Source organism: Balaenoptera acutorostrata, chromosome 20 (assembly GCF_949987535.1).
Source record: "Balaenoptera acutorostrata chromosome 20, mBalAcu1.1, whole genome shotgun sequence".
Taxonomy (NCBI): Eukaryota; Metazoa; Chordata; class Mammalia; order Artiodactyla; family Balaenopteridae; genus Balaenoptera; species Balaenoptera acutorostrata.
This window is the reverse complement of record NC_080083.1, coordinates 24,535,167-24,559,281: the sequence shown is the minus strand read 5'-3', so window position 1 is coordinate 24,559,281 and position 24,115 is coordinate 24,535,167. Positions and strand designations below refer to the sequence as shown.

General features: G+C 34.0%; 2 protein-coding genes across 9 annotated transcripts in view; one reads left to right on the top strand and one right to left on the bottom strand.

Moving 5' to 3' along the window:
• The window catches only part of BRIP1 (BRCA1 interacting helicase 1), a 208,154-nt gene that overhangs the window by 44,027 nt on the left and 140,012 nt on the right, over nucleotides 1–24,115 (top strand). For 7 of the 8 annotated variants that reach the window (XM_057536502.1, XM_057536507.1, XM_057536501.1 and 4 more), the window contains exon 7: nucleotides 21,625–21,915. The exons of the other annotated variant lie outside the window; for it this stretch is intronic. In XM_057536502.1, the coding sequence (XP_057392485.1) occupies nucleotides 21,625–21,915 (291 nt within the window). The remainder of the gene's footprint in view (nucleotides 1–21,624; nucleotides 21,916–24,115) is intronic. 8 annotated transcript variants of the gene reach the window in all.
• Nucleotides 1,455–14,869, bottom strand: LOC103012169 (LYR motif-containing protein 4). Its single transcript, XM_028168520.1, is given in 3 exon segments — nucleotides 1,455–1,723; nucleotides 2,791–2,861; nucleotides 14,856–14,869. Coding segments are annotated over 3 exon segments (354 nt in total).

The following is a 24,115-nucleotide window of genomic DNA, read 5'->3' as shown; positions in this document are numbered from 1 at the left end:
TTTAAGCTCTAATTATTATTATTTCTTTTCTTCTGCTTAATTTGGATTTAGTTTGCTCTTTTTCTAGTTTTCTAAGGTAGCAGCTTAGATTATTGACTTTAGATCTTTCTTCTTTTCTAATACATGCTTTCGGTGCTATAAATTCCTCTCACAACACTACTTTCACTGCCTACCATGTATTTTGATAAGGTGTGTTTTTATTTTCATTAAGCTCAAACTATTTTTAAATTTCTCTTGAGATTTTTTCATTGATCCATGTGTTATTTAGCCATGTGTTGTTTAATCCTCACATATTTTGGGATATTCTAGTTATCTTTCTGTTATTGATTTCTAATTTAATTTGATTGTGGTCTAAGTGCAGACATTGTATGATTTTTATTTTTTTTAACTTGTTGAAGTATGTTTTATCTCCAGAATGTGGTCTATCTTGGTAAATGGTCCATGTGAAGTTGGGAAGAATGTGTATTCTACCACTGTTGGATGAAGTAGTCTATACATGTCAGTTATATTCAGTTGATTGGTGATATTGTTGAGTTCAGCTATGTCCTTAGTGATTTTCTGCTTGCTAGGTTTGTCCATTTCTGATAGCAACTCCACCTATGATAGTGGATTTATCTATTTCTCTTGCAGTTCTATTAGTTTTTGCCCCATATAGTTTGACACACTGTTGTTAGGCACATACATGTTAAGGATTGTTTTTTTTTTTTTCTTGGAGAATTGGCCCCTTTATCATTATGTAATGCCCTTTTTTTTTATCTCTGATAACTTTCCTTTCTTTGAGGTCTTCTGTGTCTGAAATTAATATAGGTACTCTGCTTTCTTCTGATTAGTGTTAGCATGGTATATTTTTCTCCATTCATTTACTTTTAGTCTATAAGTTTTTTCATATCTAAAGTGGGTTTCTTTTAGACATCAAATATTTGGGTCTTGTTTTATGATCCTCTCTGACAATTTCTGTCTTTTAATTGGTGTATTTAGACCATTGATGTTCAAAGTGATTATTTATAAGGTTGGATTAATATTTACCATATTTATGACTGTTTTCTATTTTTTGCTCTTGTTCTGTGTTCCTCTTTTTGTTTCCCACTCTTTTTATGCATTTTGTAGTTTATTGTCAAGGACCAAGAAACAAAATCTGGAAATGCTCTATACAAGTGCTGAGGAGCTACAAAAATGGGGTAGGGTGGAGGAGACACAATAATACACAACAGTCTTTTGAGGAGCTCCAGCTCTTCATTCTAACACTTGAACCAAGGAGAGACAGCCATCCTTTGTCACTAAGGCTGCAGAAGAATGGAATCCTCACTCAGTTTATCAGTTCTTAGGGCAGACACAGCAAGAGCCTATTTAAAGCTGATGCAAAGGCCACTCGTGGTCCCCTGGGAGCCCCCATGCAAAGCAGAATGGATGCTGAAGGTGGTCCATGGCTGCCGGTGGTGGCTGGTCCCAGCTCCCTAGGTCCTGGGCTTCTCTTGATTCTAACTGACAAGCTTGTCAGTCAAATACAGTTGGCCAATGTGGACCTGTCAGTGGATTATCCCAGGGTCTCTTTTGGCTTTATTCATTAGGGGTTGAATTTTTACAGGATCCTTTACATTCTTATTTTCTCTGAAGACATCTCTCATCCTCCTGCTGGTGTAAGTTCTGTAGTTGTTGGCTCTGAAGTGCTTGGTCTCCCTCAGCATTGCCTGGTACATATCCAGCACTCATGCGTGGCTGGAGGCTGCAGTCTCAGAACGAATAAAACCCAGTGGGTCTTCTTTGCAGAGGTCCCGAGTTCAATGCAACCTGCAAAACTTCTGCCGCCGCAGGGAGCACCAGTGGGACGCACGCATGTGTCTTGGCCCAGGTAGTGGCCCAGGGTCTGGCCCAGGTGGGCTCTGGCCCTGTGCAGTGGCACAGACACTAAATAAGTGTTTTATTTGATTCCATTTTCTCTCCTTTCTAGCATAACCGTCATATTCCTTCCCTCCCTTCCTCCCTTCCCCTTTTTTACTGGTTGCCCTAGGTTTTGCAATATGTATTTATGGCAAATCCAGATGTACTTTCCCATAACACTATACCACTGTGAGTAGTACCTTATAGTAACAGTGTAATCTTAATTCCTCACTCCATCCCTTGTATCATTGCTGTCATTTATTTCATGCATATATAAGCATATACAGTTGACTCTTGAACAATGCAGGGGTTAGGGGCACCAACCCCCCAGCGGTCAAAAATATGTGTATAATTTTTGACTCCCCCAAAACTTAAGTACTAGTAGCCTACTGTTGACCAGAAGCCTTACCAATAGGTAACATAAAGACAATTAACACATATTTTGCATGTTATATGTATTCTTACAATAAAATAAGCTAGAGAGAGGAAAATGTTATTAAGAAAATCATAAGGAAGAGAAAATATATTTACAGTACTGTATCAATACTGTAAGTTTACATCATCTATAAGATGATGAAGCATCTGTCAATACCTACATCAATATTATCTTATATGATACAAAGCACTGTAGATGTTATATGCATTTCTAACACTGGACATCAAAAATGAAAAGATGATGTGAAAAAGAAATTTATATTTATTTAGAGGTATAAAAATTCATACATTGATAATGAAAAAGCTGCAGTATGTTTGCTTTATGGTAACTTAGTGTAATTGATACAGTTGCTTCACGGTAGCCTGACCTATACATGAACGAATGAATCATTTAAAATTTTAGGGTATAAAAGTATTACAGTCATATTCATAATATGGTACTGGAAACATTGTTACATTTTTTTAAAAAACACTTACCTGTGATGATATGCTGATGTGCAGTTTCTCCAGTTATGAAACAGAGAGGAATATTGTACGGTAATGTAATTCTTTGAAAGTTAAAAAATAGTAAGAAAACTAACACATTAATTTTATTTTATTTTATTTTATTTTTGAAATTCACGTTCTTTTATTTATTTATTTATTTATTTATGACTGTGTTGAGTCTTCGTTTCTGTGCGAGGGCTTTCTCTAGTTGCGGCAAGTGGGGACCACTCTTCATCGCGGTGCGCGGGCCTCTCACCGTCGCGGCCTCTCTTGTTGCGGAGCACAGGCTCCAGACGCGCAGGCTCAGTAATTGTGGCTCACGGGCCCAGTTGCTCCGTGGCATGTGGGATCTTCCCAGACCAGGGCTCGAACCCGTGTGCCCTGCATTGGCAGGCAGATTCTCAACCACTGCGCCACCAGGGAAGCCCAACACATTAATTTTATATTAAATATCACTCACCTTATGCCTATGTAAGGATAGACTAGCATCTACATATATTTCATGCATTTATGATATACCTTTTTCCTATTTATTTATTTATTTGTATTTTCTAGGCTCCATGGTTCATCTGTGAGTTTTTTCAAATTTTTGCAAATCTTCAAAAAAATTTCCAATATATTTACTGAAAAAAATTTATGTAAGTGGAACTGTGCAGTTCAAACCTGTTTTAAGGGTCAACTGTATACTATTATTTATTGATATTATTGGTATTATTATTTTGAACAAAGTGTTATATGTTAGGTCAAATAAGAAAAATGAAATTTTTTTTAAAATTAATTTTGTAAGTGAAATAGGGAGCATTTTCTTTCTTTTTTTTAAATTTTATTTATGGCTGTGTTGGGTCTTCGTTTCTGTGCGAGGGCTTTCTCTAGTTGTGGCAAACGGAGGCCACTCTTCATCGTGGTGCGCGGGCCTCTCACTATCGTGGCCTCTCTTGTTGCGGAGCACAGGCTCCAGACACGCAGGCTCAGTAATTGTGGCTCATGGGCCCAGCTGCTCCGCGGCATGTGGGATCTTCCCAGGCCGGGACACGAACCCGTGTCCCCTGCATTGGCAGGCAGATTCTCAACCACTGCGCCACCAGGGAAGCCCAAATGAAAGTTTTAAATTCATATTTACTATTCCTTTTTCCATGCTCTTCCTTACTTTATGTATATAAAGAATTTTTCCTCTCTCTAAAGAACTTCTTTTAATATTTCTTGAAAGGCAGGTCTACTGGCAACAAATTCCCTCAATTTTTGTTTGAGAAAGTCTTTATTTCTCCTTCACTTTTGAAGGATAATTTCTCAGGGTACAGAATTTTAGGTTGGTGTTTTTTTTCTGTCAATGCTTTAAATATTTCACTCCACTCTCTTCTTGCGTGCATGCTTTTGAGGAGAAGTTGGATGTAATTCTTATCTTTGTTTCTCTGTGGGTAACTGGTTTCTTTCAGGATTTTTTTTTTTTTTTACCTTTGATTTTCTGTAGTTTGAAGATGATATGTTTATATGTAATATTTTGGGCATTTATCTTGTTTGGTGTTCTCTGAGCTTCCTAGATCTGTGGTTTGGTGCCTGACATCAGTTTGGGGAAAATCTTGGTCATTATTACTTCAAATATGTCTTCTGTTCCTTTCTTTTTTTTCCTTCTAGTATTCCCTTTATGTATATCTTAACTTTTGTAGTTGTCCCACAGTCCTTGGATATTCTGTTCTGTTTTTTTCAGATTTTGTTCTCTTAGGTTTTTTGTTTTCAAGCATTCTATTGATATATCTAGCTCAGAGAGTCCTTTGTCAACCATGTCCAGTCTACTAAGAAGCCCATCAAAAGCATTTTTCATTTCTGCTACAGTGTTTTATTCCTAGCATTAAAAAAAAAATTCTTCCTTAGGATTCCCGTCTCTCAGCTTACATTGCTTATCTGCTCTTACGTGCTATATGCTTTATCCAGTAGAGCCTTTAGCATATTAATCATAGTTGTTTTAAATTCCTGATATGATAATTCCAACATCCCTGACCTATCTGGCTTTAATGCTTGCTCAGTCTCTTCAGGTTGTGTTTTTTGCCTTTTGGTATGCCTTGTAAGTTTTTTCTTGTTAGCTGGACATGACATACTGGGTAAAAGAAGTTGTTATAAACAGGCCTTTAGTAATTTGGTGGTGAGGTATGGCAGGGAGGGCAAGTGTTCTATAGTCCCATGATTGGGTCTTAGTCTTTTAGTGAGCCTGTGTCTCTGGACTGGGAACTTCACAGAAGTTTCTCAGTTTTTTCACCCCCTTAGGTGGGACAGGATGGCTTGAGTGGACTGGAGTTGTTTTTTTCCCTTCTCCCATATAGAAGGGACTGCTAGACTGCTAGAGTTGGGCATTAGATTAGACTCCGATAATACCCCAGCTGGTTAGGCTCTGGTTAACTAGTTTCCCCTGAGGGCAGGCTTTGTTAAGAAGAACAGTGTGCCCTGGTATTTCAAAATGGTTCCTTTCCAGCTCCCCTTACTGGGAGCACGAGGGTATATTTCTCTGATGTGTATTGTAGGAACCTGGTCTGGCTCCTGGACGTAAATGTCACAATATTTGGGAGCCCTCCATGACTGGGCACCCCTGGAACTCAGAGAGTTATGCATACTGAGCCTCTAGCAGTTCATCACTTACAGTTCAGGTTTTGTTAGCCCAGCACTTGTTCCTGCACTGGTTTCCACTGGTGTCTCTGCTCCTGTGCGCTGTTACTCCCTGTATTCACCTGTCTGTCTCTCCAATCTTAAAGGCAATGGTTTGTCCTCCCCTCTCTTACAAACCCAGGAAAAGTTGTTGATTTTTCAGTCTTTTCAGCTTTTTACTTGTTAGGATGGAGTGGTGACTTCCAAACTATTTATATTCAAAAATGGAAACCGGAAGTCTACCTCCGTTATTTTAAATAAATTTACAAATCAGGAAAATTATTTCTTCCCTCATCTTCCTATTTCTTACTTCTGGTGCCCTTCATTCCTTTAGGTTCGTTTCTATTTTGTATAATTTTTCTTTTAGCTTGAAAAGCTTTGTTTAACATTTGTAGTGCAGGCTTGATCCTAACAGATTTTTCTCAGCTTTTCTTTCCCTTCATTTTAAAAAAAATGTGATACAGTGTATGTAAGAAAATTTACCGTTTTAACCATTTTTTGTGTTGAGTTCAGTGGCATTAAGTCTACTCATATTGCTATGTAACCAGAATTTTTTCATCTTCCCAAACTGAAACTCTGTAACTATTTTTTTTTGAATTTTTGAATTTTATTTTGTTTTATACAGCAGGTTCTTATTAGTCATCAATTTTATACACATCAGTGTATACATGTCAATCCCAATTGCCCAATTCAGCACACCACCACCCCCACCCCGCTGCCGCTTTCCCCCCTTGGTGTCCATACATTTGTTCTCTACATCTGTGTCTCAATTTCTGCCCTGCAAACCGGTTCATCTGTACCATTTTTCTAGGTTCCACATATATGCGTTAATATATGATATTTGTTTTTCACTTTCTGACTTACTTCACTCTGTATGACAGTCTCTGGATCCATCCATGTCTCAACAAATGACCCAATTTCGTTCCTTTTTATGTCTGAGTAATATTCCATTGTATATATGTACCACATCTTTATCCATTCGTCTGTCGATGGGCATTTAGGTTGCTTCCATGACCTGGCTATTGTAAATAGTGCTGCAGTGAACATTGGGGTGCATGTGTCTTTTTGAATTATGGTTTTCTCTGGGTATATGCCCAGTAGTGGGATTGCTGGATCATATGTTAATTCTATTTTTAGTTTTTTAAGGAACCTCCATACTGTTCTCCATAGTGGCTGTATCAATTTACATTCCCACCAACAGTGCAAGAGGGTTCCCATTTCTCCACACCCTTGCCAGCATTTGTTGTTTGTAGATTTTCTGATGATGCCCATTCTAACTGGTGTGAGGTGATACCTCATTGTAGTTTTGATTTGCATTTCTCTAATAGTGATGCTGAGCAGCTTTTCATGTGCTTCTTGGCCATCTGTATGTCTTCTTTGGAGAAATGTCTATTTAGGTCTTCTGCCCATTTTTGGATTGGGTTGTTTGTTTTCTTAGTATTGAGCTGCATGAGCTGTTTATATATTTTGGAGATTAATCCTTTGCCCATTGATTTGTTTGCAAATATTTTCTCCCATTCTGAGGGTTGTCTTTTCATCTTGTTTATGGTTTCCTTTGCTTTGCAAAAGCTTTGAAGTTTCATTAGGTCCCATTTGTTTATTTTTGTTTTTTATTCCATTATTCTAGGAGGTGGATCAAAAAAGATCTTGCTGTGATTTATGTTAAAGAGTGTTCTTCCTATGTTTTCCTCTAAGAGTTTTATAGTGTCCAGTCTTACATTTAGGTCTCGAATCCATTTTGAGTTTATTTTTGTGTATGGTGTTAGGGAGTGTTCTAATTTCATTCTTTTACATGTAGCTGTCCTGTTTTCCCAGCACCACTTACTGAGGAGACTGTCTTTTCTCCATTGTATATCCTTGCCTCGTTTGTCATAGATTAGTTGACCGTAGGTGCGTGGGTTTACCTCTGGGCTTTCTGTCTTGTTCCATTGATCTATGAAACTCTGTAACTATTAAACAGTAACTCCTATTCCCCCTTGCCTCAGCCGCTGGTAACTACCATTCTCCTTTCTGTCTCTGTGAATTTGACTACTCTAGGAATCTCATATAAGTGGGATCATACAATGTTTGTCCTTTTGTGTCTTAGTTATTTCACTTAGCCTGTCTTCAGGGTTCATCCATGTTGTAGCATGTGTCAGAATTCCCTTCCTTTTTATGATTAAATAATATTCCATTGAATGCCTCTATACTACATTTTGTTTATCCAGTCATACTTCAGTGGGCATTTGGGTTGTTTTCCTCTTTTGGCTACTGTGAATAATGCTGCTGTATGAACGTTGGTGTACAGATATCTATGTGTTCAAGTTGCTGCTTTCACTTCTTATGGATATATACCCAGAAGTGTGATTGCTGGATCACATGGTAATTCTGTTTAATTTTTTGAGGAATTTCCATCCAGTTTTCCACAGTGACTATACTATTTTATATTTCCACCAGCAATGTAGCAAGTTTCCAGTTTCTTTTTCTTTTGTTTTTGGCGGTGCCTTGCAGTGTGCGAGATCTTAGTTTCCTGACTAGGGATTGAACCTATGCTCCCCACAGTGGAAGCACGGAGCCCTAACCACTGGACCACCAGGGAATTCGCAGGAAGGTTCCAGTTTCTTCACATCCTTGCCAAACACTTGTATTTTCTATTTTGTTTTCTTTTCTTTTTAAATAATAACCATCCTCATGGATGTGAAATGGTATGTCTTTGTGGTTTTGATTTGCCTTTCCTAATGATTAGGGATGTTGAACATCTTTTCATGTGCTTATTGTCCATTTGTATATCTTCTTTGGAGAAATGTCTATTCAAGCCCTTTGCCTATTTTTTTGAATAGGGTTAATTGTTTTTTGTTGTTGTTGTTGAGTTGGAGTTCTTTGTATATTCTGGACATTAACCCCTTTTTAGATTTTACAGATATTTTCTCCCATTCTGTGGATTGCGTTTCATTCTGTTTGGTGGTGTCTTTGATGCACAAAGGTTTTTAATTTTCAGGAAGTCCAGTTTACCTATTTTTGCTTTTGTTGCCTATACTTTTGGTAAAGTTTTATAGTTTCAGCTCTTATTTTTAAGTTTTTGACCCATTTTTAGTTTTGTATATAGTATAAGGTTAGGGTCTAACTTCATTGATTTGTATGTGAATATCCATTTTTGCCAGCATTGTTTGTTGAAAAAATTGTCCTTTTCCCACTGAATGGTCTTAGCACCCTGGTTGAGAGTTATTTGACTATATGTGTGAGAGTTTCTTTCTGACTTTTCTCTTTGATTCGATTATTTTTGTCTGTATTTGTGCTAGTACCACACTGTTCTAACATATTTAATATTTCTAGGTGAAGTTTTGCCAGTCACAGTTTTGTCACATAATTGGTTCTTCTGTCAGTTTTCAGTCAATGAGAAAATTTTATCCTGTGCAGTTGTAACTAGTGTGATATTGTTGTTGCTGTTGTTGCTACTATTAGTAATGTTCACTGAGTCTTCATTCTCTTTTGAGAATGAAATTGTGATGTCAGTATGTCCTACTTCTGTATACATTGTTATGAACATTATAGGGAGTTAGTATATCTATAATACCAGAGGAAGGCAATTTGGTATTTTAATTTTTAAAACTTACATTTTACCTACCTGTCTTTGAAAAGTGATAATGTCTATGGTGTAAAAAACAAGAAGAACAAAAGGGTTTGTATTAAAAAGTCTCCCACACTCAGTTTCTCAGCCATTCTTTTTCCTGCCCCAGATGCAGCTGTTATTGGTTTCTTATGAATCCTGTCAGAATTGTAAAAGCAAGGATATACATATAATATACAGACAAATTATACATGGTACTTGTACATACTCATATGAAACACATATGTGTCTCTACTCTCTTGCAAATAAGTGTGTTATCAAAGTCTTTGATCATTTTTCTGCCTGATTGGTTAAAAAATGCATCTCATACTTTTAATGTATACTTCTCTTTCTTGTTATGAGGGAGGTTGAGTATCTTTTCAAATATCTGGTTATCTCCTTTGTCAATTAGGTTGTTGGTCTTTTTTTCTTTTCTTTTTTACTGTTTTACAGGGTTCTTCAATATTAAATTAGGCCTTTATTTGTGTTATGAATTCCAGAACAGCGTTTTTTTAAAAAAATAACTGATTTGTTCTTGGTCTTTTGACTTTGTTTATAATGTTTACGTTCCAAATTCCTTAATGTATCTAGTTCTATTTCTGGACTTTTCTATATTTTCTTTTTCATTGATCTATACTGTTTTGATTATTGTAGTTCATTAATATTTTGTGTGTCTAGTTCCTCTTTATTACCCTTTTATTTAAGATGTCTTTTGGCTATTCTTGCTTGTTTATTATTACATATGTACTTTAGAGTTAACCTATATAGTTAACAAAATATCCTTGATATATTTTATAGATTATTTGGAAGAGAACTGACTTCTTTATGATAGTAAGTCATCTACTTAAGACCGTGCTTTGTTTCTATCTGATTTTTTCTTTATTTCCTTCAGTCATGTTTAAAGTTTTCTTATTAATTTTTTTCAGCTTTATTGAGGTATGATTGACAAAATTGTAAGATATTTAAAGTATACATCATGATGATTTGATATACATGTAGATCATGAAAGAATATCCCGTATCTAATTAATTAAGCATCCTCTAACTTCTTAAATGTATTTTTAAGTTAATTTTTAAGTTGATTCTTAGTAATTTACCTTTTATTTCTGTGTAATTGAGATTTTTTTCTTCTATTACATTTTCTAATTAGTTGTAGTTTTATACATAAAGAATATTAATTTCTCTTTGTTTCCCCGAAACCACATTTATTGTTGTTGTTGTTTTTTCCTGAGCCACATTAATGACTTCTTCTATTTGTAATAGTTTCAATACATTTTCTCAGGTTTTCTAAGTATATAATCATATCTTCTGTAAATAATGATCATTTACCTTCTTTGCAATTTTTATAATATCTCAGGAAAAAAGTGTTAAGTGTAATAATAGTAACAGATTGAATGATCATATAAGCTGAAAGAACAGATATAAACTCAGATAGTCCCAGGCACCCGGGAAGTATGGTCATCCTTGTCTCCTTTGAGGCCTTAATGAGAGTGCTTCTAGTTTCTGTAAGTAAGCATGATACTGGCTTTTGAAACCTTTTACATATGTATATAAGTTATAATAATAAAACATATAAGTTATATATTTTTTATATATACATTATATGTTAAATGACATATAAATTATATTATTGATTTAATTATATATTTATCATATGTTTTTTCTTGATAGTCATTTTATTCCTATTTTGTTCAGCATTTTCATCAAGGATTAATATTAAACTGTAAAGATGAATACGATTTATTTTCACATTTTATTTTTTAATATGTTAAAGTGTATTGATAAATGTCCTAATACTGAATTATTCTTCTGTTCTTGGCTTTTTGGTTTTGTGTGTGTGTGTGTGTGTGTGTGTGTGTGTGTGTGTGTGTGTGTGTTTTGTGTATGTGTAGAAGAGTCCTATTTGCTATTACATTTAGAATTCATTGTTGTAATAATTCATTAGTTTCAGTCATTTTCATCAATGGTTGTTCTGCAGTTAGTTGTGATTTTGGTGTGCTTATGAGAGGAGGTGAGCTCGGGGTCTTTCTACTCTGCCATCTTGGCCTGCCAGGTAATATTCATTAGTGATATTATACCAAATCTAGATAAACTGAGAGAAAGTTTATCTAGATCTGGTTTAGGATCAATGTTGGATTTGTTTTATAAAAATGTATTTGTAAATGCTCCTTATTTTTAGAATCTTTTTTTAAGGAAATTTCATACACGAAGCAGAGAGAGGGCAGAATAATGAACCTTCTTGTGCCCATCACTCAGCTTTAACAATTATCAATATATTTTACCTCCCCTGTTTGTTTTATTTACCCCCTGCCATTTTTTTCTTTTCTTTTTTGGGGGAATCAGTGGAGGAAAGGGTGAGGGACTAGAATATTTTAAAGCAACTATCAGACATCATATATCTATTTACCCATAAAACAATTTATGTATTTAAAACAGATAAATACTTTTAAAAACATAGCAATGACATTTAAAAAGTAATATTATTATAGCTGGAAAAACCCAGTAATTCTTAGTCTAATATCCATCCTGGTTGAAATTTTCTTTGATTGCTTAAAAAATGTCATTTTAGAGTTGGCTTTTTAAATATCAGAATCCAAACAAGGTATGTGCATGACATTTCTTTTCAGAGAGGTGCCATTTATTTGTTGAAAAAACTGTGTTATGTGTTCTGTGGGATTCCTCATATTCAGGATTTGTTTGAATTTGTCCACCTGGTGTCGTTTAAGATAGTCCTCTATCCCCATATTTCTAGTAATGGTAGTTAGGTCTACAGGTTGAATTAGATTCAGGTTTGATTTTGTCCTTGTTTTTTGCTTTTTTGTTTTTCAGAATAACACAAGTCCTGTATACTTGCTGTTAACATTACTCAGGAGGCAAATAATGTCCAATTATCTCTCCTTGTAATAATAGATCAGTACTGTGTTTTGATGTCATTTGATATTTTTCTACATCATTTTTAATGACTACATTGCATTCTTTTGAATGGCTGTTCTATAATTTCTAATCTCTATGACTGGATGTTTAAGTGAGAGACTTTTTCATTTACGATGCTACTTACTTAGTGGGTTTAATTATTATATTGAAGATTCAGAGACGTTTTCAATTTAGGGAAATTCTCTCTTGTTATTTCTTTGATATTTCAACCCCTGACTTAATCAGGAGTGATTTGCTTTTGAAGAATTAGAAGCCTACTCCAGAAAGATCAAGCAAGATATACAGCTGCCCTTATTGGAACTCAGAGGTTTTTAGGCAGCTTCTGTCTTCTCTTTGGGGCCTCAAGTGTGTCTTTTCTGCCTCTGTGTGCAGAGTTCTTTCATTTCTTGTAGATTGTTTTTTTCTGGATACTTATTCTCTGTCATATGACCTTACCATCACATCTCGAAATGAAAGGCTTAAAGTCTATGAAATGTTCTGGTCTGTTCCCTGTAGTATAATCAACTCAGTCTAAATGACCCAAATACAGATTCCTAGGAAAGTGAATCTTACTGGTCTTGCTATATTTGGGAGTGTGTTTGGGCTTGGTCATGTGTTATTAATGTAGATACTGGGTCTACCTTTTCAGCAGGGGCTATAATTGATGAACGGTTTTCAGAATAAAGAGTTGAACATGTGTCTAAAGAGGTGCCTAGTATAACATCTTTATCATATATACTAAATTCTTACATATATGAGAATATATACTATTTTTAACCATCTTTTTTCTAAAAATTTTTGGTTATTCTCACTAGTTTATTTTCCAGATTAAGTTTAGAACCCACAGTAATAATTAATTAATTGTTAATTTTAACATTGTCTTCATCAAGTAATATAGCTATTTGAAGCAGGAGATTTTAAGAGAGTTGAACAGAGCAAACTGAAGGGTTACTCTATTAGGATAGCATCTATGAATAAAATTCTTACTATGCGGATTTGAATTCCTTTGGAAGTTTGGCACCAGACTGAACACTGGTCTAAGTCAAAATTTTCTCTTTAGTCCTGTGGTAATATTTAAAATCTACACTTCTGCTATGGTAGCTGCTAGCCACATGTGACTATTTAATTAAAATTCAGTTCCTCAGTTGCACTAATCACATTTCAAGTTCTCAGTAGCCATATGTGGCTAGTGGCAAGTACATTCAATAGTGCAGGTAAAGAACATTCCACCATCGCAGAAAGTTCTATTGGGTAGTGCTGCTTTAGAGGCTTGTATATTGATAATAACTTGTCTACTAATTTAAAAAATTTTTTTAAAAATATATGTATTTATTTATTTAGGCTGGGCCAGATCTTAGTTGTGGCACGCAGGATCTTCGTTGCAGCACATAGGATCTTCATTGTGGCATGTGGGATCTTGAGTTGTGGCATGCGGACTCTTAGTTGTGGCATGCATACAGGATCTAGTTCCCTGATCAGGGATCAAACCCAGGCCTGCTGCATTGTGAGCGTGGAGTCTTACCCACTGGTCCACCAGGAAAGTCCCAACTTGTCTAGTAATTTTTAATAGTGGTGAAAGATGCAAAAATGTCTATTTTGTATAAGTTTTATTTATAGCATTTTGGTCAGTATGTAGAAGATGATGTCACACAGGATGGCTTTGTTTTCTCATTTTAAAAGGGTCGTTGAAGAAAGTTTGAAAAATACCAAAATACTATACAATAAAGGAGAAAATAAAAATGTCAGGCAATCCCAAGGGATAGGATTTTTGAAGTATAATATACAAGTGCAAATATAAGAGTGCAGCTGGATTAATTTTCACCAACTAAATAATACACATATATGTCTTTTTACCACAGGTTCTCTATTCCTGGGTTCTTTTTGATTCATGGCTTGATTGTTTGGATTTCATAATCATGTAGTTTTGTTCAAGAAGAGTACATAAATGTATTTCGTATTATATCACATCAAGAGGCACATGATGCCAGTTTGTCTCACTACTGCTAATGTTAAAATTGACCATTTGGTTGAAGTGGTGACTACCAGGTCTCCATTATAAAGGCACATTTTTCTTTTGTAATTAATAAGTAATCTGTGGGGTGATATTTGGAGACTATGTGAATATCTTGTTTCCCAACAGCTTTTCACCCCAGTGATTTTAGCATCCATTTATGTACCTTGCAGGAATCACTTATTACATGGGAGTTGCAAAATGGTGATTTTTAAAATTTTGTCGTTCTATTTATAATTTTTAGCTAGCATTCTTCTCTAAGGAAGAACTTTCCCTTTTTCTCCCATTTCCTTTCTTTGATTCTTCTTTTTTCCTTTTTGTTGTTGTTATTGTTGTAAATACCCCAGGTATTTCTCATGAAGTTGGTCAGTGTGACTAATCACTATACTTTGAGACTCATTGCTATAGTCACATCTGTATAAGTTCTACTGTACCAGGAGAATTTTTGCTTTATACAGGTTGGTCATCTTTATGATGTGTTTGTTCTCAAACTGAGAAGTCTTACAGAATATAATTGTTCTAGTATAAATTTAGATTAAAAATTAAAAATACCACTTTGGGTTTTTCTTGATTATAAACTTTTCAGAATCTGAGGCAACTGTGTTAAGGAATTCCCATTTACACTAGGCAAGAAAGTAAACAGTAAGTGGAGAGTAGGGTAACAAACACTTATGGTATCAAAAAACAACCGTGAAAAGGATCTGTCTTAATGTGCTAGCCCATTGCAGTTTAACATATTGCTTACAACCTTCACAATAGAATTTGAGTGACTTCAGTTACACATTCCAGGAGACTGGCAGTCTGTTACAATCAGAGTCTGAACTTTAGAGCAGGCTAATTTACAGCAATGGGATGAAGAAAGTTGTGGATTTGTATTACACACTCTCACCTGACACTGTATCTGATCCCTTACCTGCCGATTGACATCTTGAATGAGCTCTTTGAAGCAAGTTCCAGCTTAATTAAAACGTTTGCTTGGTTAGCAGTGATCTGTGAAAGCCTGTGATAAATATTGAATCAGGTTCACCTGCTGGTTGCTGTGAGTAGATAAACAGCTGCCTTGTGCAGTTTAATCATGAAACTGGCAGTAGAGTACTACTGTTTGAATTTTTAAAAAAGAATAGTGGAAAAGGTATAGTTATGTCACTTTGGCTGTCTTACTAGAGTGTGTGCTTATGTGAGATTTTGCACAACAGGCATTCAGTACCTGTTTAGATGGCTTGGACAACAGCAAATGGTTGATAAAGATTAACAGTAAACCCTCCTTCACATGCCTCAAAGTATAATTCGGTATTCATTGACTTTTTTACCACTAGCTCTTTAGGTGCATGATGTTTTGAAATAAAAAAGGGCAGTATTTTGCTTTTTTGCCAAGTTAAATGGTAGGTAAAAATGATCCTGTTAAAGCTTTAAGATTTAAGGTTATGACTTCCAACTTCTCACAAATTATCATGAATTTTGTAGCAACTTGAAGAACTTTAGATTTTACTTTTTCATCTGTAAAATGGAGTTAGAAATAAACATTAGTGAACTAAGTGTTTTAGAATTATGTTAACATTATGTAATTAACAAACATTAAAAGAGAAATTAATTTACAAGCAGTAGAGGAACCCTTATAAAATTATCTTCTTTGGACTATCAACTTGTTTATTCCTTTACAGAATTAATGTGACTAACCAAGTTGGTTGTTAAGAAAATGCTATTTCTATTTTATTTCCATTGTAAAATCAGACATAAATTCTGGAATAAAGACCTCATCCAAATAAGTCATAATCTTCTTTGAGCACATGATGAAAGTTATGGACTGACTTTCTAAAAATGCATACAAAATTGTGTTTGTAGTTTCTGGATGATCTCAAACTCTCTCCTCTGTAACAGTCCATGGATGTAAGTTAAGAACCTATTTCCTAATAAATTAGTTGAAAATTTTGGTCAGGAGGGATTAAGATGAAAGTTATTCTGCTAGGTATTAAGCTGCTGAGGAGGAACAAGTGTATTTGCTGTTTTAGGTTCCTTTTGAAGCACTTTTTAGCATTTTTCAAGTATATTGTCTATTACAGTCCTTAGCTCCAAGGGTTATCTAACATAGTGGGGATTCCTAATTCTTTTCATAAAGTTTTCATAGTTTTATTCCTGTCATCAATTTGTTTGGAAGTTTATGGGGAGAATAAAATGTTATTTAAGTCATACTCAGCCTGCTCAACAATTTTTTTTGATGTTTATCTATGTCAATACATGGGACTCTCTGGTTCATATTTTTTTATTATATACAATATTCCATAGATTGACAGAACTGCACAGTTTATCCATTGTTTTGTTGACACACTTGGCTTATTTTCCTCACTCTTAAAACAGTACTGCAAAGAATATCCCTATTGTGTCTGTCTTAATTTGCAAGAGTTTCTCTGGCATGTATGCCTAGCAGGGTCAGGCTGGATCAAAGGGTCTATGTATCCTTGATTTCACTAGATCACCAATTTGTTCTCCAAAGTGGGTGTGCCACTTTATACTTGGATCAGCAGTATATGAGAGAGTTGCTGTATACCCTCTCTACCCAGTCTGGTGGATGTGAAATGGAATCCAATTATGGTTTTAATTTGCATTTTCCTAATTAGTAATGAGGTTGAGCATTAGGTTGCACATCTTTTCAGATGTTTATTGGCTTTTCCGCTTTTCTCTCCTTTGATTTTCTTCTTCTTGGGCTCTTTCTTCTATTGGGTTTGTTTTTTAAAAATTAATTTGCTGGAATCCTTTATATATTGTGACTAATGATCCTCAGTTGGTTATATACAGTGCACATGTCTTCTCGAGATTGTGTTTTCAGTCATTTGTGCCTTTGGTGTATTGTTTAAGAAATCCTTTCCTATGTTGAGATCATAAAGATATTTTCCTGTAGAGGGGCAGAGAGTTGATGGCCCACAAAACCTAGAATATTTACTTTCTGGTCCTTTACAGAAAAAGTTTGTTGACACTTGCTCTAAAGAGTCTCTTATTTGAGAATTTTTGGTTTTTTCCCTTTTGGAATATAATGTCCATCTTGTTAGAAAATATTTGACTTAAATGTCAACTAATAATAAGTTAAAATAGTTTTTATGAAGTAAATTGTATAGCTTATCCTTAAGAATATTTTGTAGTTGCATTCCGGAAATAATGCACTTAGAGTACCAACTTTAAACAGTTCTTTACCTCGTGAGTGAAACTGGTATTGATAAACACACCTTGTAGAACAATTAAAAAGTAAAGCCCTCTTTGTCAGTGGGGTGAAATGACCCTTGTCATTGTCTTCTACTTGGCTTGATATATCAGGAATTCTAACGTTTCTTGAATGAATGAATGAATGAATGAGAGAGTACATGTAGAGTGCTTAGCACAAGGACAGCCTTAATAAATGAAAGCTATTAATAATGAATATATCAGGATATGTGTTTATCACCCACAACTAAAGTGGCCCAGATATTAGCATAACAAGATGATTTTTCTTTTTGTTCTTGAAAAATAACAAATTGTCCTGTATTTTTTCTTTTAAAAGCTAACCTTTTTATTTTGAGGTAATTTTTTGATATGTGAAGAACTTCAAATTAGGGCATCAGTTAAGCATCTACAGATAAAATGTGGTGCATGGGTACAGTATTTGGTTTAGGGACATTAGTCACAATCCATCAATTAAAAAAAAATTAAGTTATAGTTATATGCAAAACACCATGCTCAGTGAATGAGTAGATGAAGTAATGTAAGACAGTTTCTGTCCTCAAAGAATTTGGAGTGTGGTTGAAAGACAATGCATGCACATATGTGACTATTTCATGGACCTAGTTTTCCCTTTATTTCATACCAGTAAGCTTCCTTTTGGTCTCTTTTCCTCTCCACTTCTTTATTACTTATCTTTCATATTAAATATATCCTTTTATGCTTGCTTTTAGAATTCAGTTCGTAAACTGCTTTTAGATACTCCCCTGACTTATGAATTTACAAAGTAACATCTCTGACAATGCAATAGTTTCTAAGTACTCCTTTATTATTTTCCTTTTTAAGGCATAGTCACCATGCTAATTTTTATTTTTCCAAGTATTTAGGCATAGTAATTTTTGTTGTTGTGGGGAAAGGCTGGAGAGAGCTATGAAACTTTAGAGGTTGATGTAGTTATCTTAATCTACTTAAACTTCTGATTGTAGCCTTGTGAAAGGAATAGTGGCAAGGAATCAGCAGTTGGCCTTCAAGATCAAATGTTATATTCTTTATCCTTTCAAAAAATTTCAATTTATGTCTCTATGTAGTATGACAAGAGAGAGAATAAATAGAAATTGTTAGACACAAAATTTTCTAAAATCCTTGGTTGCTGACCTCCTAAGAACAGTTTTGGCTACTGTAAATTTGAGATGTATTTTTAAACAATTGACTTCCTGCATGTGGAACTAATAATAGAGCTGTCACACCCACATGTATCTCTTGTGTTTCTCTTTAAATGATAATAGATTTTTTTGCTGTTATTTGGGTTAAGTTTTCTTGCCTTTTGTTGAAGTAAAAGAACTCTAGACCAGTTTCCAGCTATGGGAAAAGAAGCCATCTCTTAAAGAGTTTGGTTCTACCATACAGTGTAGCTATTTACAGTTCTTAGAGATTACAGGTTTTGGGAGCCCATGTGTTTTATCTTCTTGGCGTTCAGATATATTAGATGAGAGAGAATATTTTTAAAATTTATTCTCCAGTTTCCTAATACAGTCTCTGTAAATTTAAAGAGCAAAAACAAAAGACATCCCTATGAAAGATAAACTTGATCATTTGTTAGCAGGAGAAATGCTTAGTGAAAAATATTTAATTTTGTTCCTCTATTGTTTCAAAACCCCTAGGTCAAAGGGTTTCAGAGAGAGGCCAGAAAATATTAGCCTATTATTGGAGTGGAGGATATTATGACTGCCTATCATTGCTGTTTCAGGATTCTTTCTCTCGTTTTCTTACAGAATTGAAACTTGCTGATTTTGGTACAAATAATTCTCTTTTGTTACTAAATAATTGTCTTTTTTAAGCCTCTGTTCTATTGCCAGATTCATTTTTTTCCATCTTCAAATATGATTATACCAAATCCTTTAAATAGAAACTCCAATAGAAGATCACTTCTGAAGAAAGAATTCCCCTTTAATATTGCAAATAAATAAGAATCACCTTTCTTAATTTCTATCTTCTACTCTACTTGTGCAACCACCCACTGAAAAACCATCTTCTTTGAGGAGTCACCCTTGAGTTCATAGATGGTATAATTACTTCAGAGCATTTTAAGACTTAACAAACAAAAACCATTTTTAGTATAAAATTAGCAGTGGTTTAAAATTTTCTCAGTTATGGAGTGAAAAACAAATTTAAGTTACCTAAATAAAGCTGCTCTAGTGGGAAGAGCTTTCTGAAACTAGTTCTTGATCTTTTATTTTTGTTAGTACAGCTACTAGCATAATATTTTAAGATAAGCAGATCCCTTTTTAAAATTATTAGTGCAAATACCCCTTTTAAAAATTAAAACATTTGAATACAAGGCAGCAAGTTACAAGTCTATATAATAGCATCCCTTTCTATTTGAAAAAATATGGAAGATATAATTATATGTAGAAGGGTCTGCAAGTTATTTGTGGTGGTGGTTGACTTATTTTGTATTTTTCTGTAGCATTTGAATTTTTTGTTTAGAAAAATAGTGGAATTAAAATAAAAGGAGTGGGTGATAAAGCTTTAAGTGGAATTCATGTTGAAAAGTGTTATATCAAAAAGTAGGTTTTCCGAGCCTTGAAAAAAGGCCACGTTATTGAGTTACTTTTATGCTTGTATATAATATATCCATGTGGAATATAACAATGCATTGAGCCCTAGCATTCTAATATTCGGAGTGAATTTAACTGTATCATAGGGCAGAGATATAATATAATTGAGTGAAAGATTGAAGGTATGGAAAAGTCAACTAATTCTGCTACCAAGAGTTACCTTAATTCTTTTACTGAGTTAATTAATTAGTGTGATCATTGCAAAGGCTAGAAAGGAATTCAGTCAGAAATATCATGATATAGTTTGCATGCCATTTTCTGTGTGACCATAAATTGTTAGATATTGCAACATATGTAACATAAACCACATGTCAGCTGTTTCCTGCCTCACTGTTGACAAGAGCCCCATTCATAACTCTTCTTTTTATCCTTTCAGTGAATAAGTAATTATTCAATATAGAAGGCAGGATATTTGGAACTGGCTATTTAATGTGGCAGCACTCTGTAATGAAATCTGCTGTTACTGGCAACCTGAGAGGGGAATGTCACAATTCCAGCATGGCTGTAACTTTATCTGCTTTGACTGACTGTTTATTTGGCACATCAGTGAACCTTTTATCCCAGTGAGTGACAGCTCCAGAAGGGTCACATTTACATCCATTCTATCATGTATTGTAATATTTAATGGCGGACAAGGTTGAGCGAGACTGGGAGTAATTTGAACTTGCTTTTCCACTGAGTTGAGGCTAAAAGACAGCTTGATCCCCAGTATTGTGGTGTAACATGCTATGACTTAGCATTTGTTTATGAAGGCTAATCTTACTGATTATAATTTTTAAAAAATCTGCAGTTAAATGGTGTGTTTGTTCTACTAAACTAAAACTTTCTAGTACAAATTCTCTTAAGCTACTGTGCTATTTAGTTTTTTTCCCTATCAGTGACCATTCCTATAAACTAACCATTTCATAGTCTTTCTCTTAAATGAGGCTGCATTCTGTCTCATTTTATAGTAACTGAGGTTGAGAAGGGAGTAGTTATTAAGAATCCTTGGGTTCTAATATATAGCATTAAGCTTTTTTAATTTTTTTATTTTTGAGAGTTTGGAAACAGGAGAGAAAAACCAGCTAAATACTAGACTATACTCCTGATGTTCCATATGGTGCCTTTATATAACTATTTTAATTATGAAACTGAATTGGGTAAAATTGTCCAGGAAAAGCTATCCTGACTGGTAATTTTACTGATGGAGTTACATTCCATGACAGGTAATTGAATTTCAGATATACTTGTTCCACACAAGCAACCTGCCTTCATTATTAAATATTAATAATTTGCATTCATTTTCATACTTTTTCTAGAGAATAGTTTTCTCTTCTTGTTTTTGACTGATGCTTTAGATTCAACTTGATATTTCTATTCTTCTGTAAGCCATATTTAAAATGCTTTTTAAGATATTGGTATATTATAGGATATTTGAATGGACTGTGCTGTGAAGAAAAATAGCACTATCAACTCTAAATTGTAATATCACAATTTATATTAGGCTTTCACTTGAAGCCTAAGCAAAAATGAAAATTGTCTTCTGTTTTATCTTATTTTTATAATTTATGAAAGAGGATAATTAAAATATACTTAAAACATTTGGAATTTGAGAGTTGGAGTAGTATGTTAGAAAACAATGCAAATATGGTAACATCATTTATAATGATAAAAATGGTTTATCATTTATCATTTATTTATGAAGGAGAACCAATTTGAAATTGAATTTGTAGTTTTTTCTTTAATGGCAAGTTTTAGATGATGTAACATCATAACATCATGAATTTCTCTTTATTTGACAGTTGTGATTCACTGCTTTTAGTTTTGATTCCATGAGAGGTTTGATAACAATTTTATGGTAGTCCAGACATTAGTTATCTTTTCTTTCCTTTGTTACAGCCCCCTGGTAACTGTTCTAGGTGCTGTTGTTCTACTAAACAAGGAAACAGTCAAGATTCTTCAAATACCGCTAAGAAGGATCATGGGGGGAAGTCCAAGATACCCAAAATATATTTTGGGACACGCACACACAAGCAGATTGCTCAGATTACTAGAGAGCTCCGGAGGACAGCATACTCAGGGGTCCCAATGACTATTCTTTCCAGCAGGGATCACACTTGTGTCCATCCTGAAGTAGTAGGTAACTTCAACAGAAATGAAAAGTGCATGGAATTGCTAGATGGAAAAAATGTGAGTAAGTTAATGTATTTTAGAGGAAAAATTAGGCTGAAAAGATTAAAATTACTTTTTAATGTGTTCATTTTATATGTACATTTACAGTGATAATCAAATAACTTATGAAAATCAAATTGATTGCTAGTGTTGATATTTTTTTAAAAATAATTTTACTGTAAGAAAATCTTTATTCAAGTTTTAAATAACGGGTTTTTGTCCTAAAGCTTGGGGATATTTATTTATTTCCTTGAAAATTAATTTTCATTTTAGTCACCCGTCTTCATACTTTCTTCTTTTAAATCTCTCTACCCAAAATAGTCAAACATGGATGTCATATGAGGAGATTAAAAACATTTAAGTGATTTAGTCTAACCAGATCTAATTAATGTATTTAACATATTTAAAAACTTCAAAATAAGATAGTTTATGTAGGCCCTCTCTTTGAGCAAATTTTAAAATGTTTTTTAATTGAGAAATGACTATACTGTCTAATAATTCTGATTAGTACAAACTTCTTTCAAAAAATTATGTTAAATTATTAACTGAAGATATGTTGATGGTTTTGAAATTTTCCGGGGATATCTAGAATAATACGAATTTTGGCTAGGTAGATAAATCTTTCTTACTAAAGACATGATTTTTTAATAATATTTTGGCAGTATTAGTTTGGCAGTCTGTGTACCAGTTTGATAACTAGTTTACTCTAAAATTGAAGTTATAATAATATATGGAAGTATAATAATATGGAATTATACCCAGAAATTATTGGTGAAGCATAAGCTGATAGTATATGAAAGGACCAATGATATTTTAATATATTTTGAAAGTTCTGTCTTTCTGTATTTTGTCAAACATAAGTGATTCTACACAAAAGGCTAAGAGCTACAGCTTCTAGAGTTTCATTTAATTGATATATCACCTCCTACCATATAATGCGAATAGGTTATTTTGTTTTATGCTTTTCTTTGTCATTGCTTTCTTTTATTAGATGGAAATTTATTCAAGCCTTATTTGGGGTTATTCAAAAGAAGCTTCAACAGATATTCAAACCTGATAATATGAAGTATAATTACTAAGGGGCTTCACTGGAAAAACTTAAGTGACTTGTTCAGAACCAGGAAGAGAATACAGAATAATTGAATCAAAACCATTGTTGAAATTCTGTGATCATACTTGTTTTCATACAAGTTCTTTTTAATTAACTGAGGAACTGTGAAATCTCTTCACTCTGTATATTTAAAAAGTTCTCTTCAAAGAGATAAAAATACTAAAAATCCAAATGCTAAAAAAATAATAAAATAGAGAAGAGGCTGTTCATGATAAAACCCCATGAATTTTATATTTAAGTAGACTTCTTTCCGTAAGTGGCTAACTGATGTACTAAATTGCTCAAATGCTTGAAATTTGTTTTCTGGCTATAATAGTCTATGTAAGAAGACTTGCTGGCGTTGTCATTATCTTTTACTACTTGTTATTGAGGAAATTATTATGTAATTTATTATGTATTTGTTATCCCGTTAGTAAAAACAGTTATAAAGTTTAAGATTGTGTATTGAAAGCAAATATCTTATTTTATGTAATCTTCTAGAATCCTGCAGTGGTGGTTATGTGTTTTGATTGGTCTTTATCCTCCAAAGTTTGAATCATGTAAAAATAAAAATCCAATAGACTTTTTCATTGGCCTTTAGGTTCTGTTTTCAAGTAAACAATTCTTTTATTTTTGAATATTAGTATTATAAATAATTGAAGATACCTGCTTGTAGTTGTTTTGACCTAGTTCTGCCTCAGAATGCCTAGCTCATAGGCATACATGAACATTCTTTTTCTTGTTTCCAAGCCCTCAGGGTAATTTGGTATTGTAATGAGGGCCAATTACAAAGTCACTAAAGGTGTCTATGTTTACGATGGCTGAATTACCAAAGAGAAATGATAAATAGATACCTGACAGTTTGAGTGAAAAAGAGTTTAAAGTGTGATAACGCTTCCATTGACAGACTCCCCTCAGGGTTATATTACACTGCTAAAGTGGATGAGCTTTTCTGGTTTTGCTATCAGCCTCCACAGCAGTGTCATTCTAAGTGCCCTTAAAGTGTAAACTTTCTGAGTTTTTGGCTTGATCCAAAGGCACATGTGTTTTTGTTCACTGTTTCTTTTATGCTCCTATACTGGAAAAGCAATGCACTTATCTGCTAAAAGTTAAATTTTGTTTCAACTA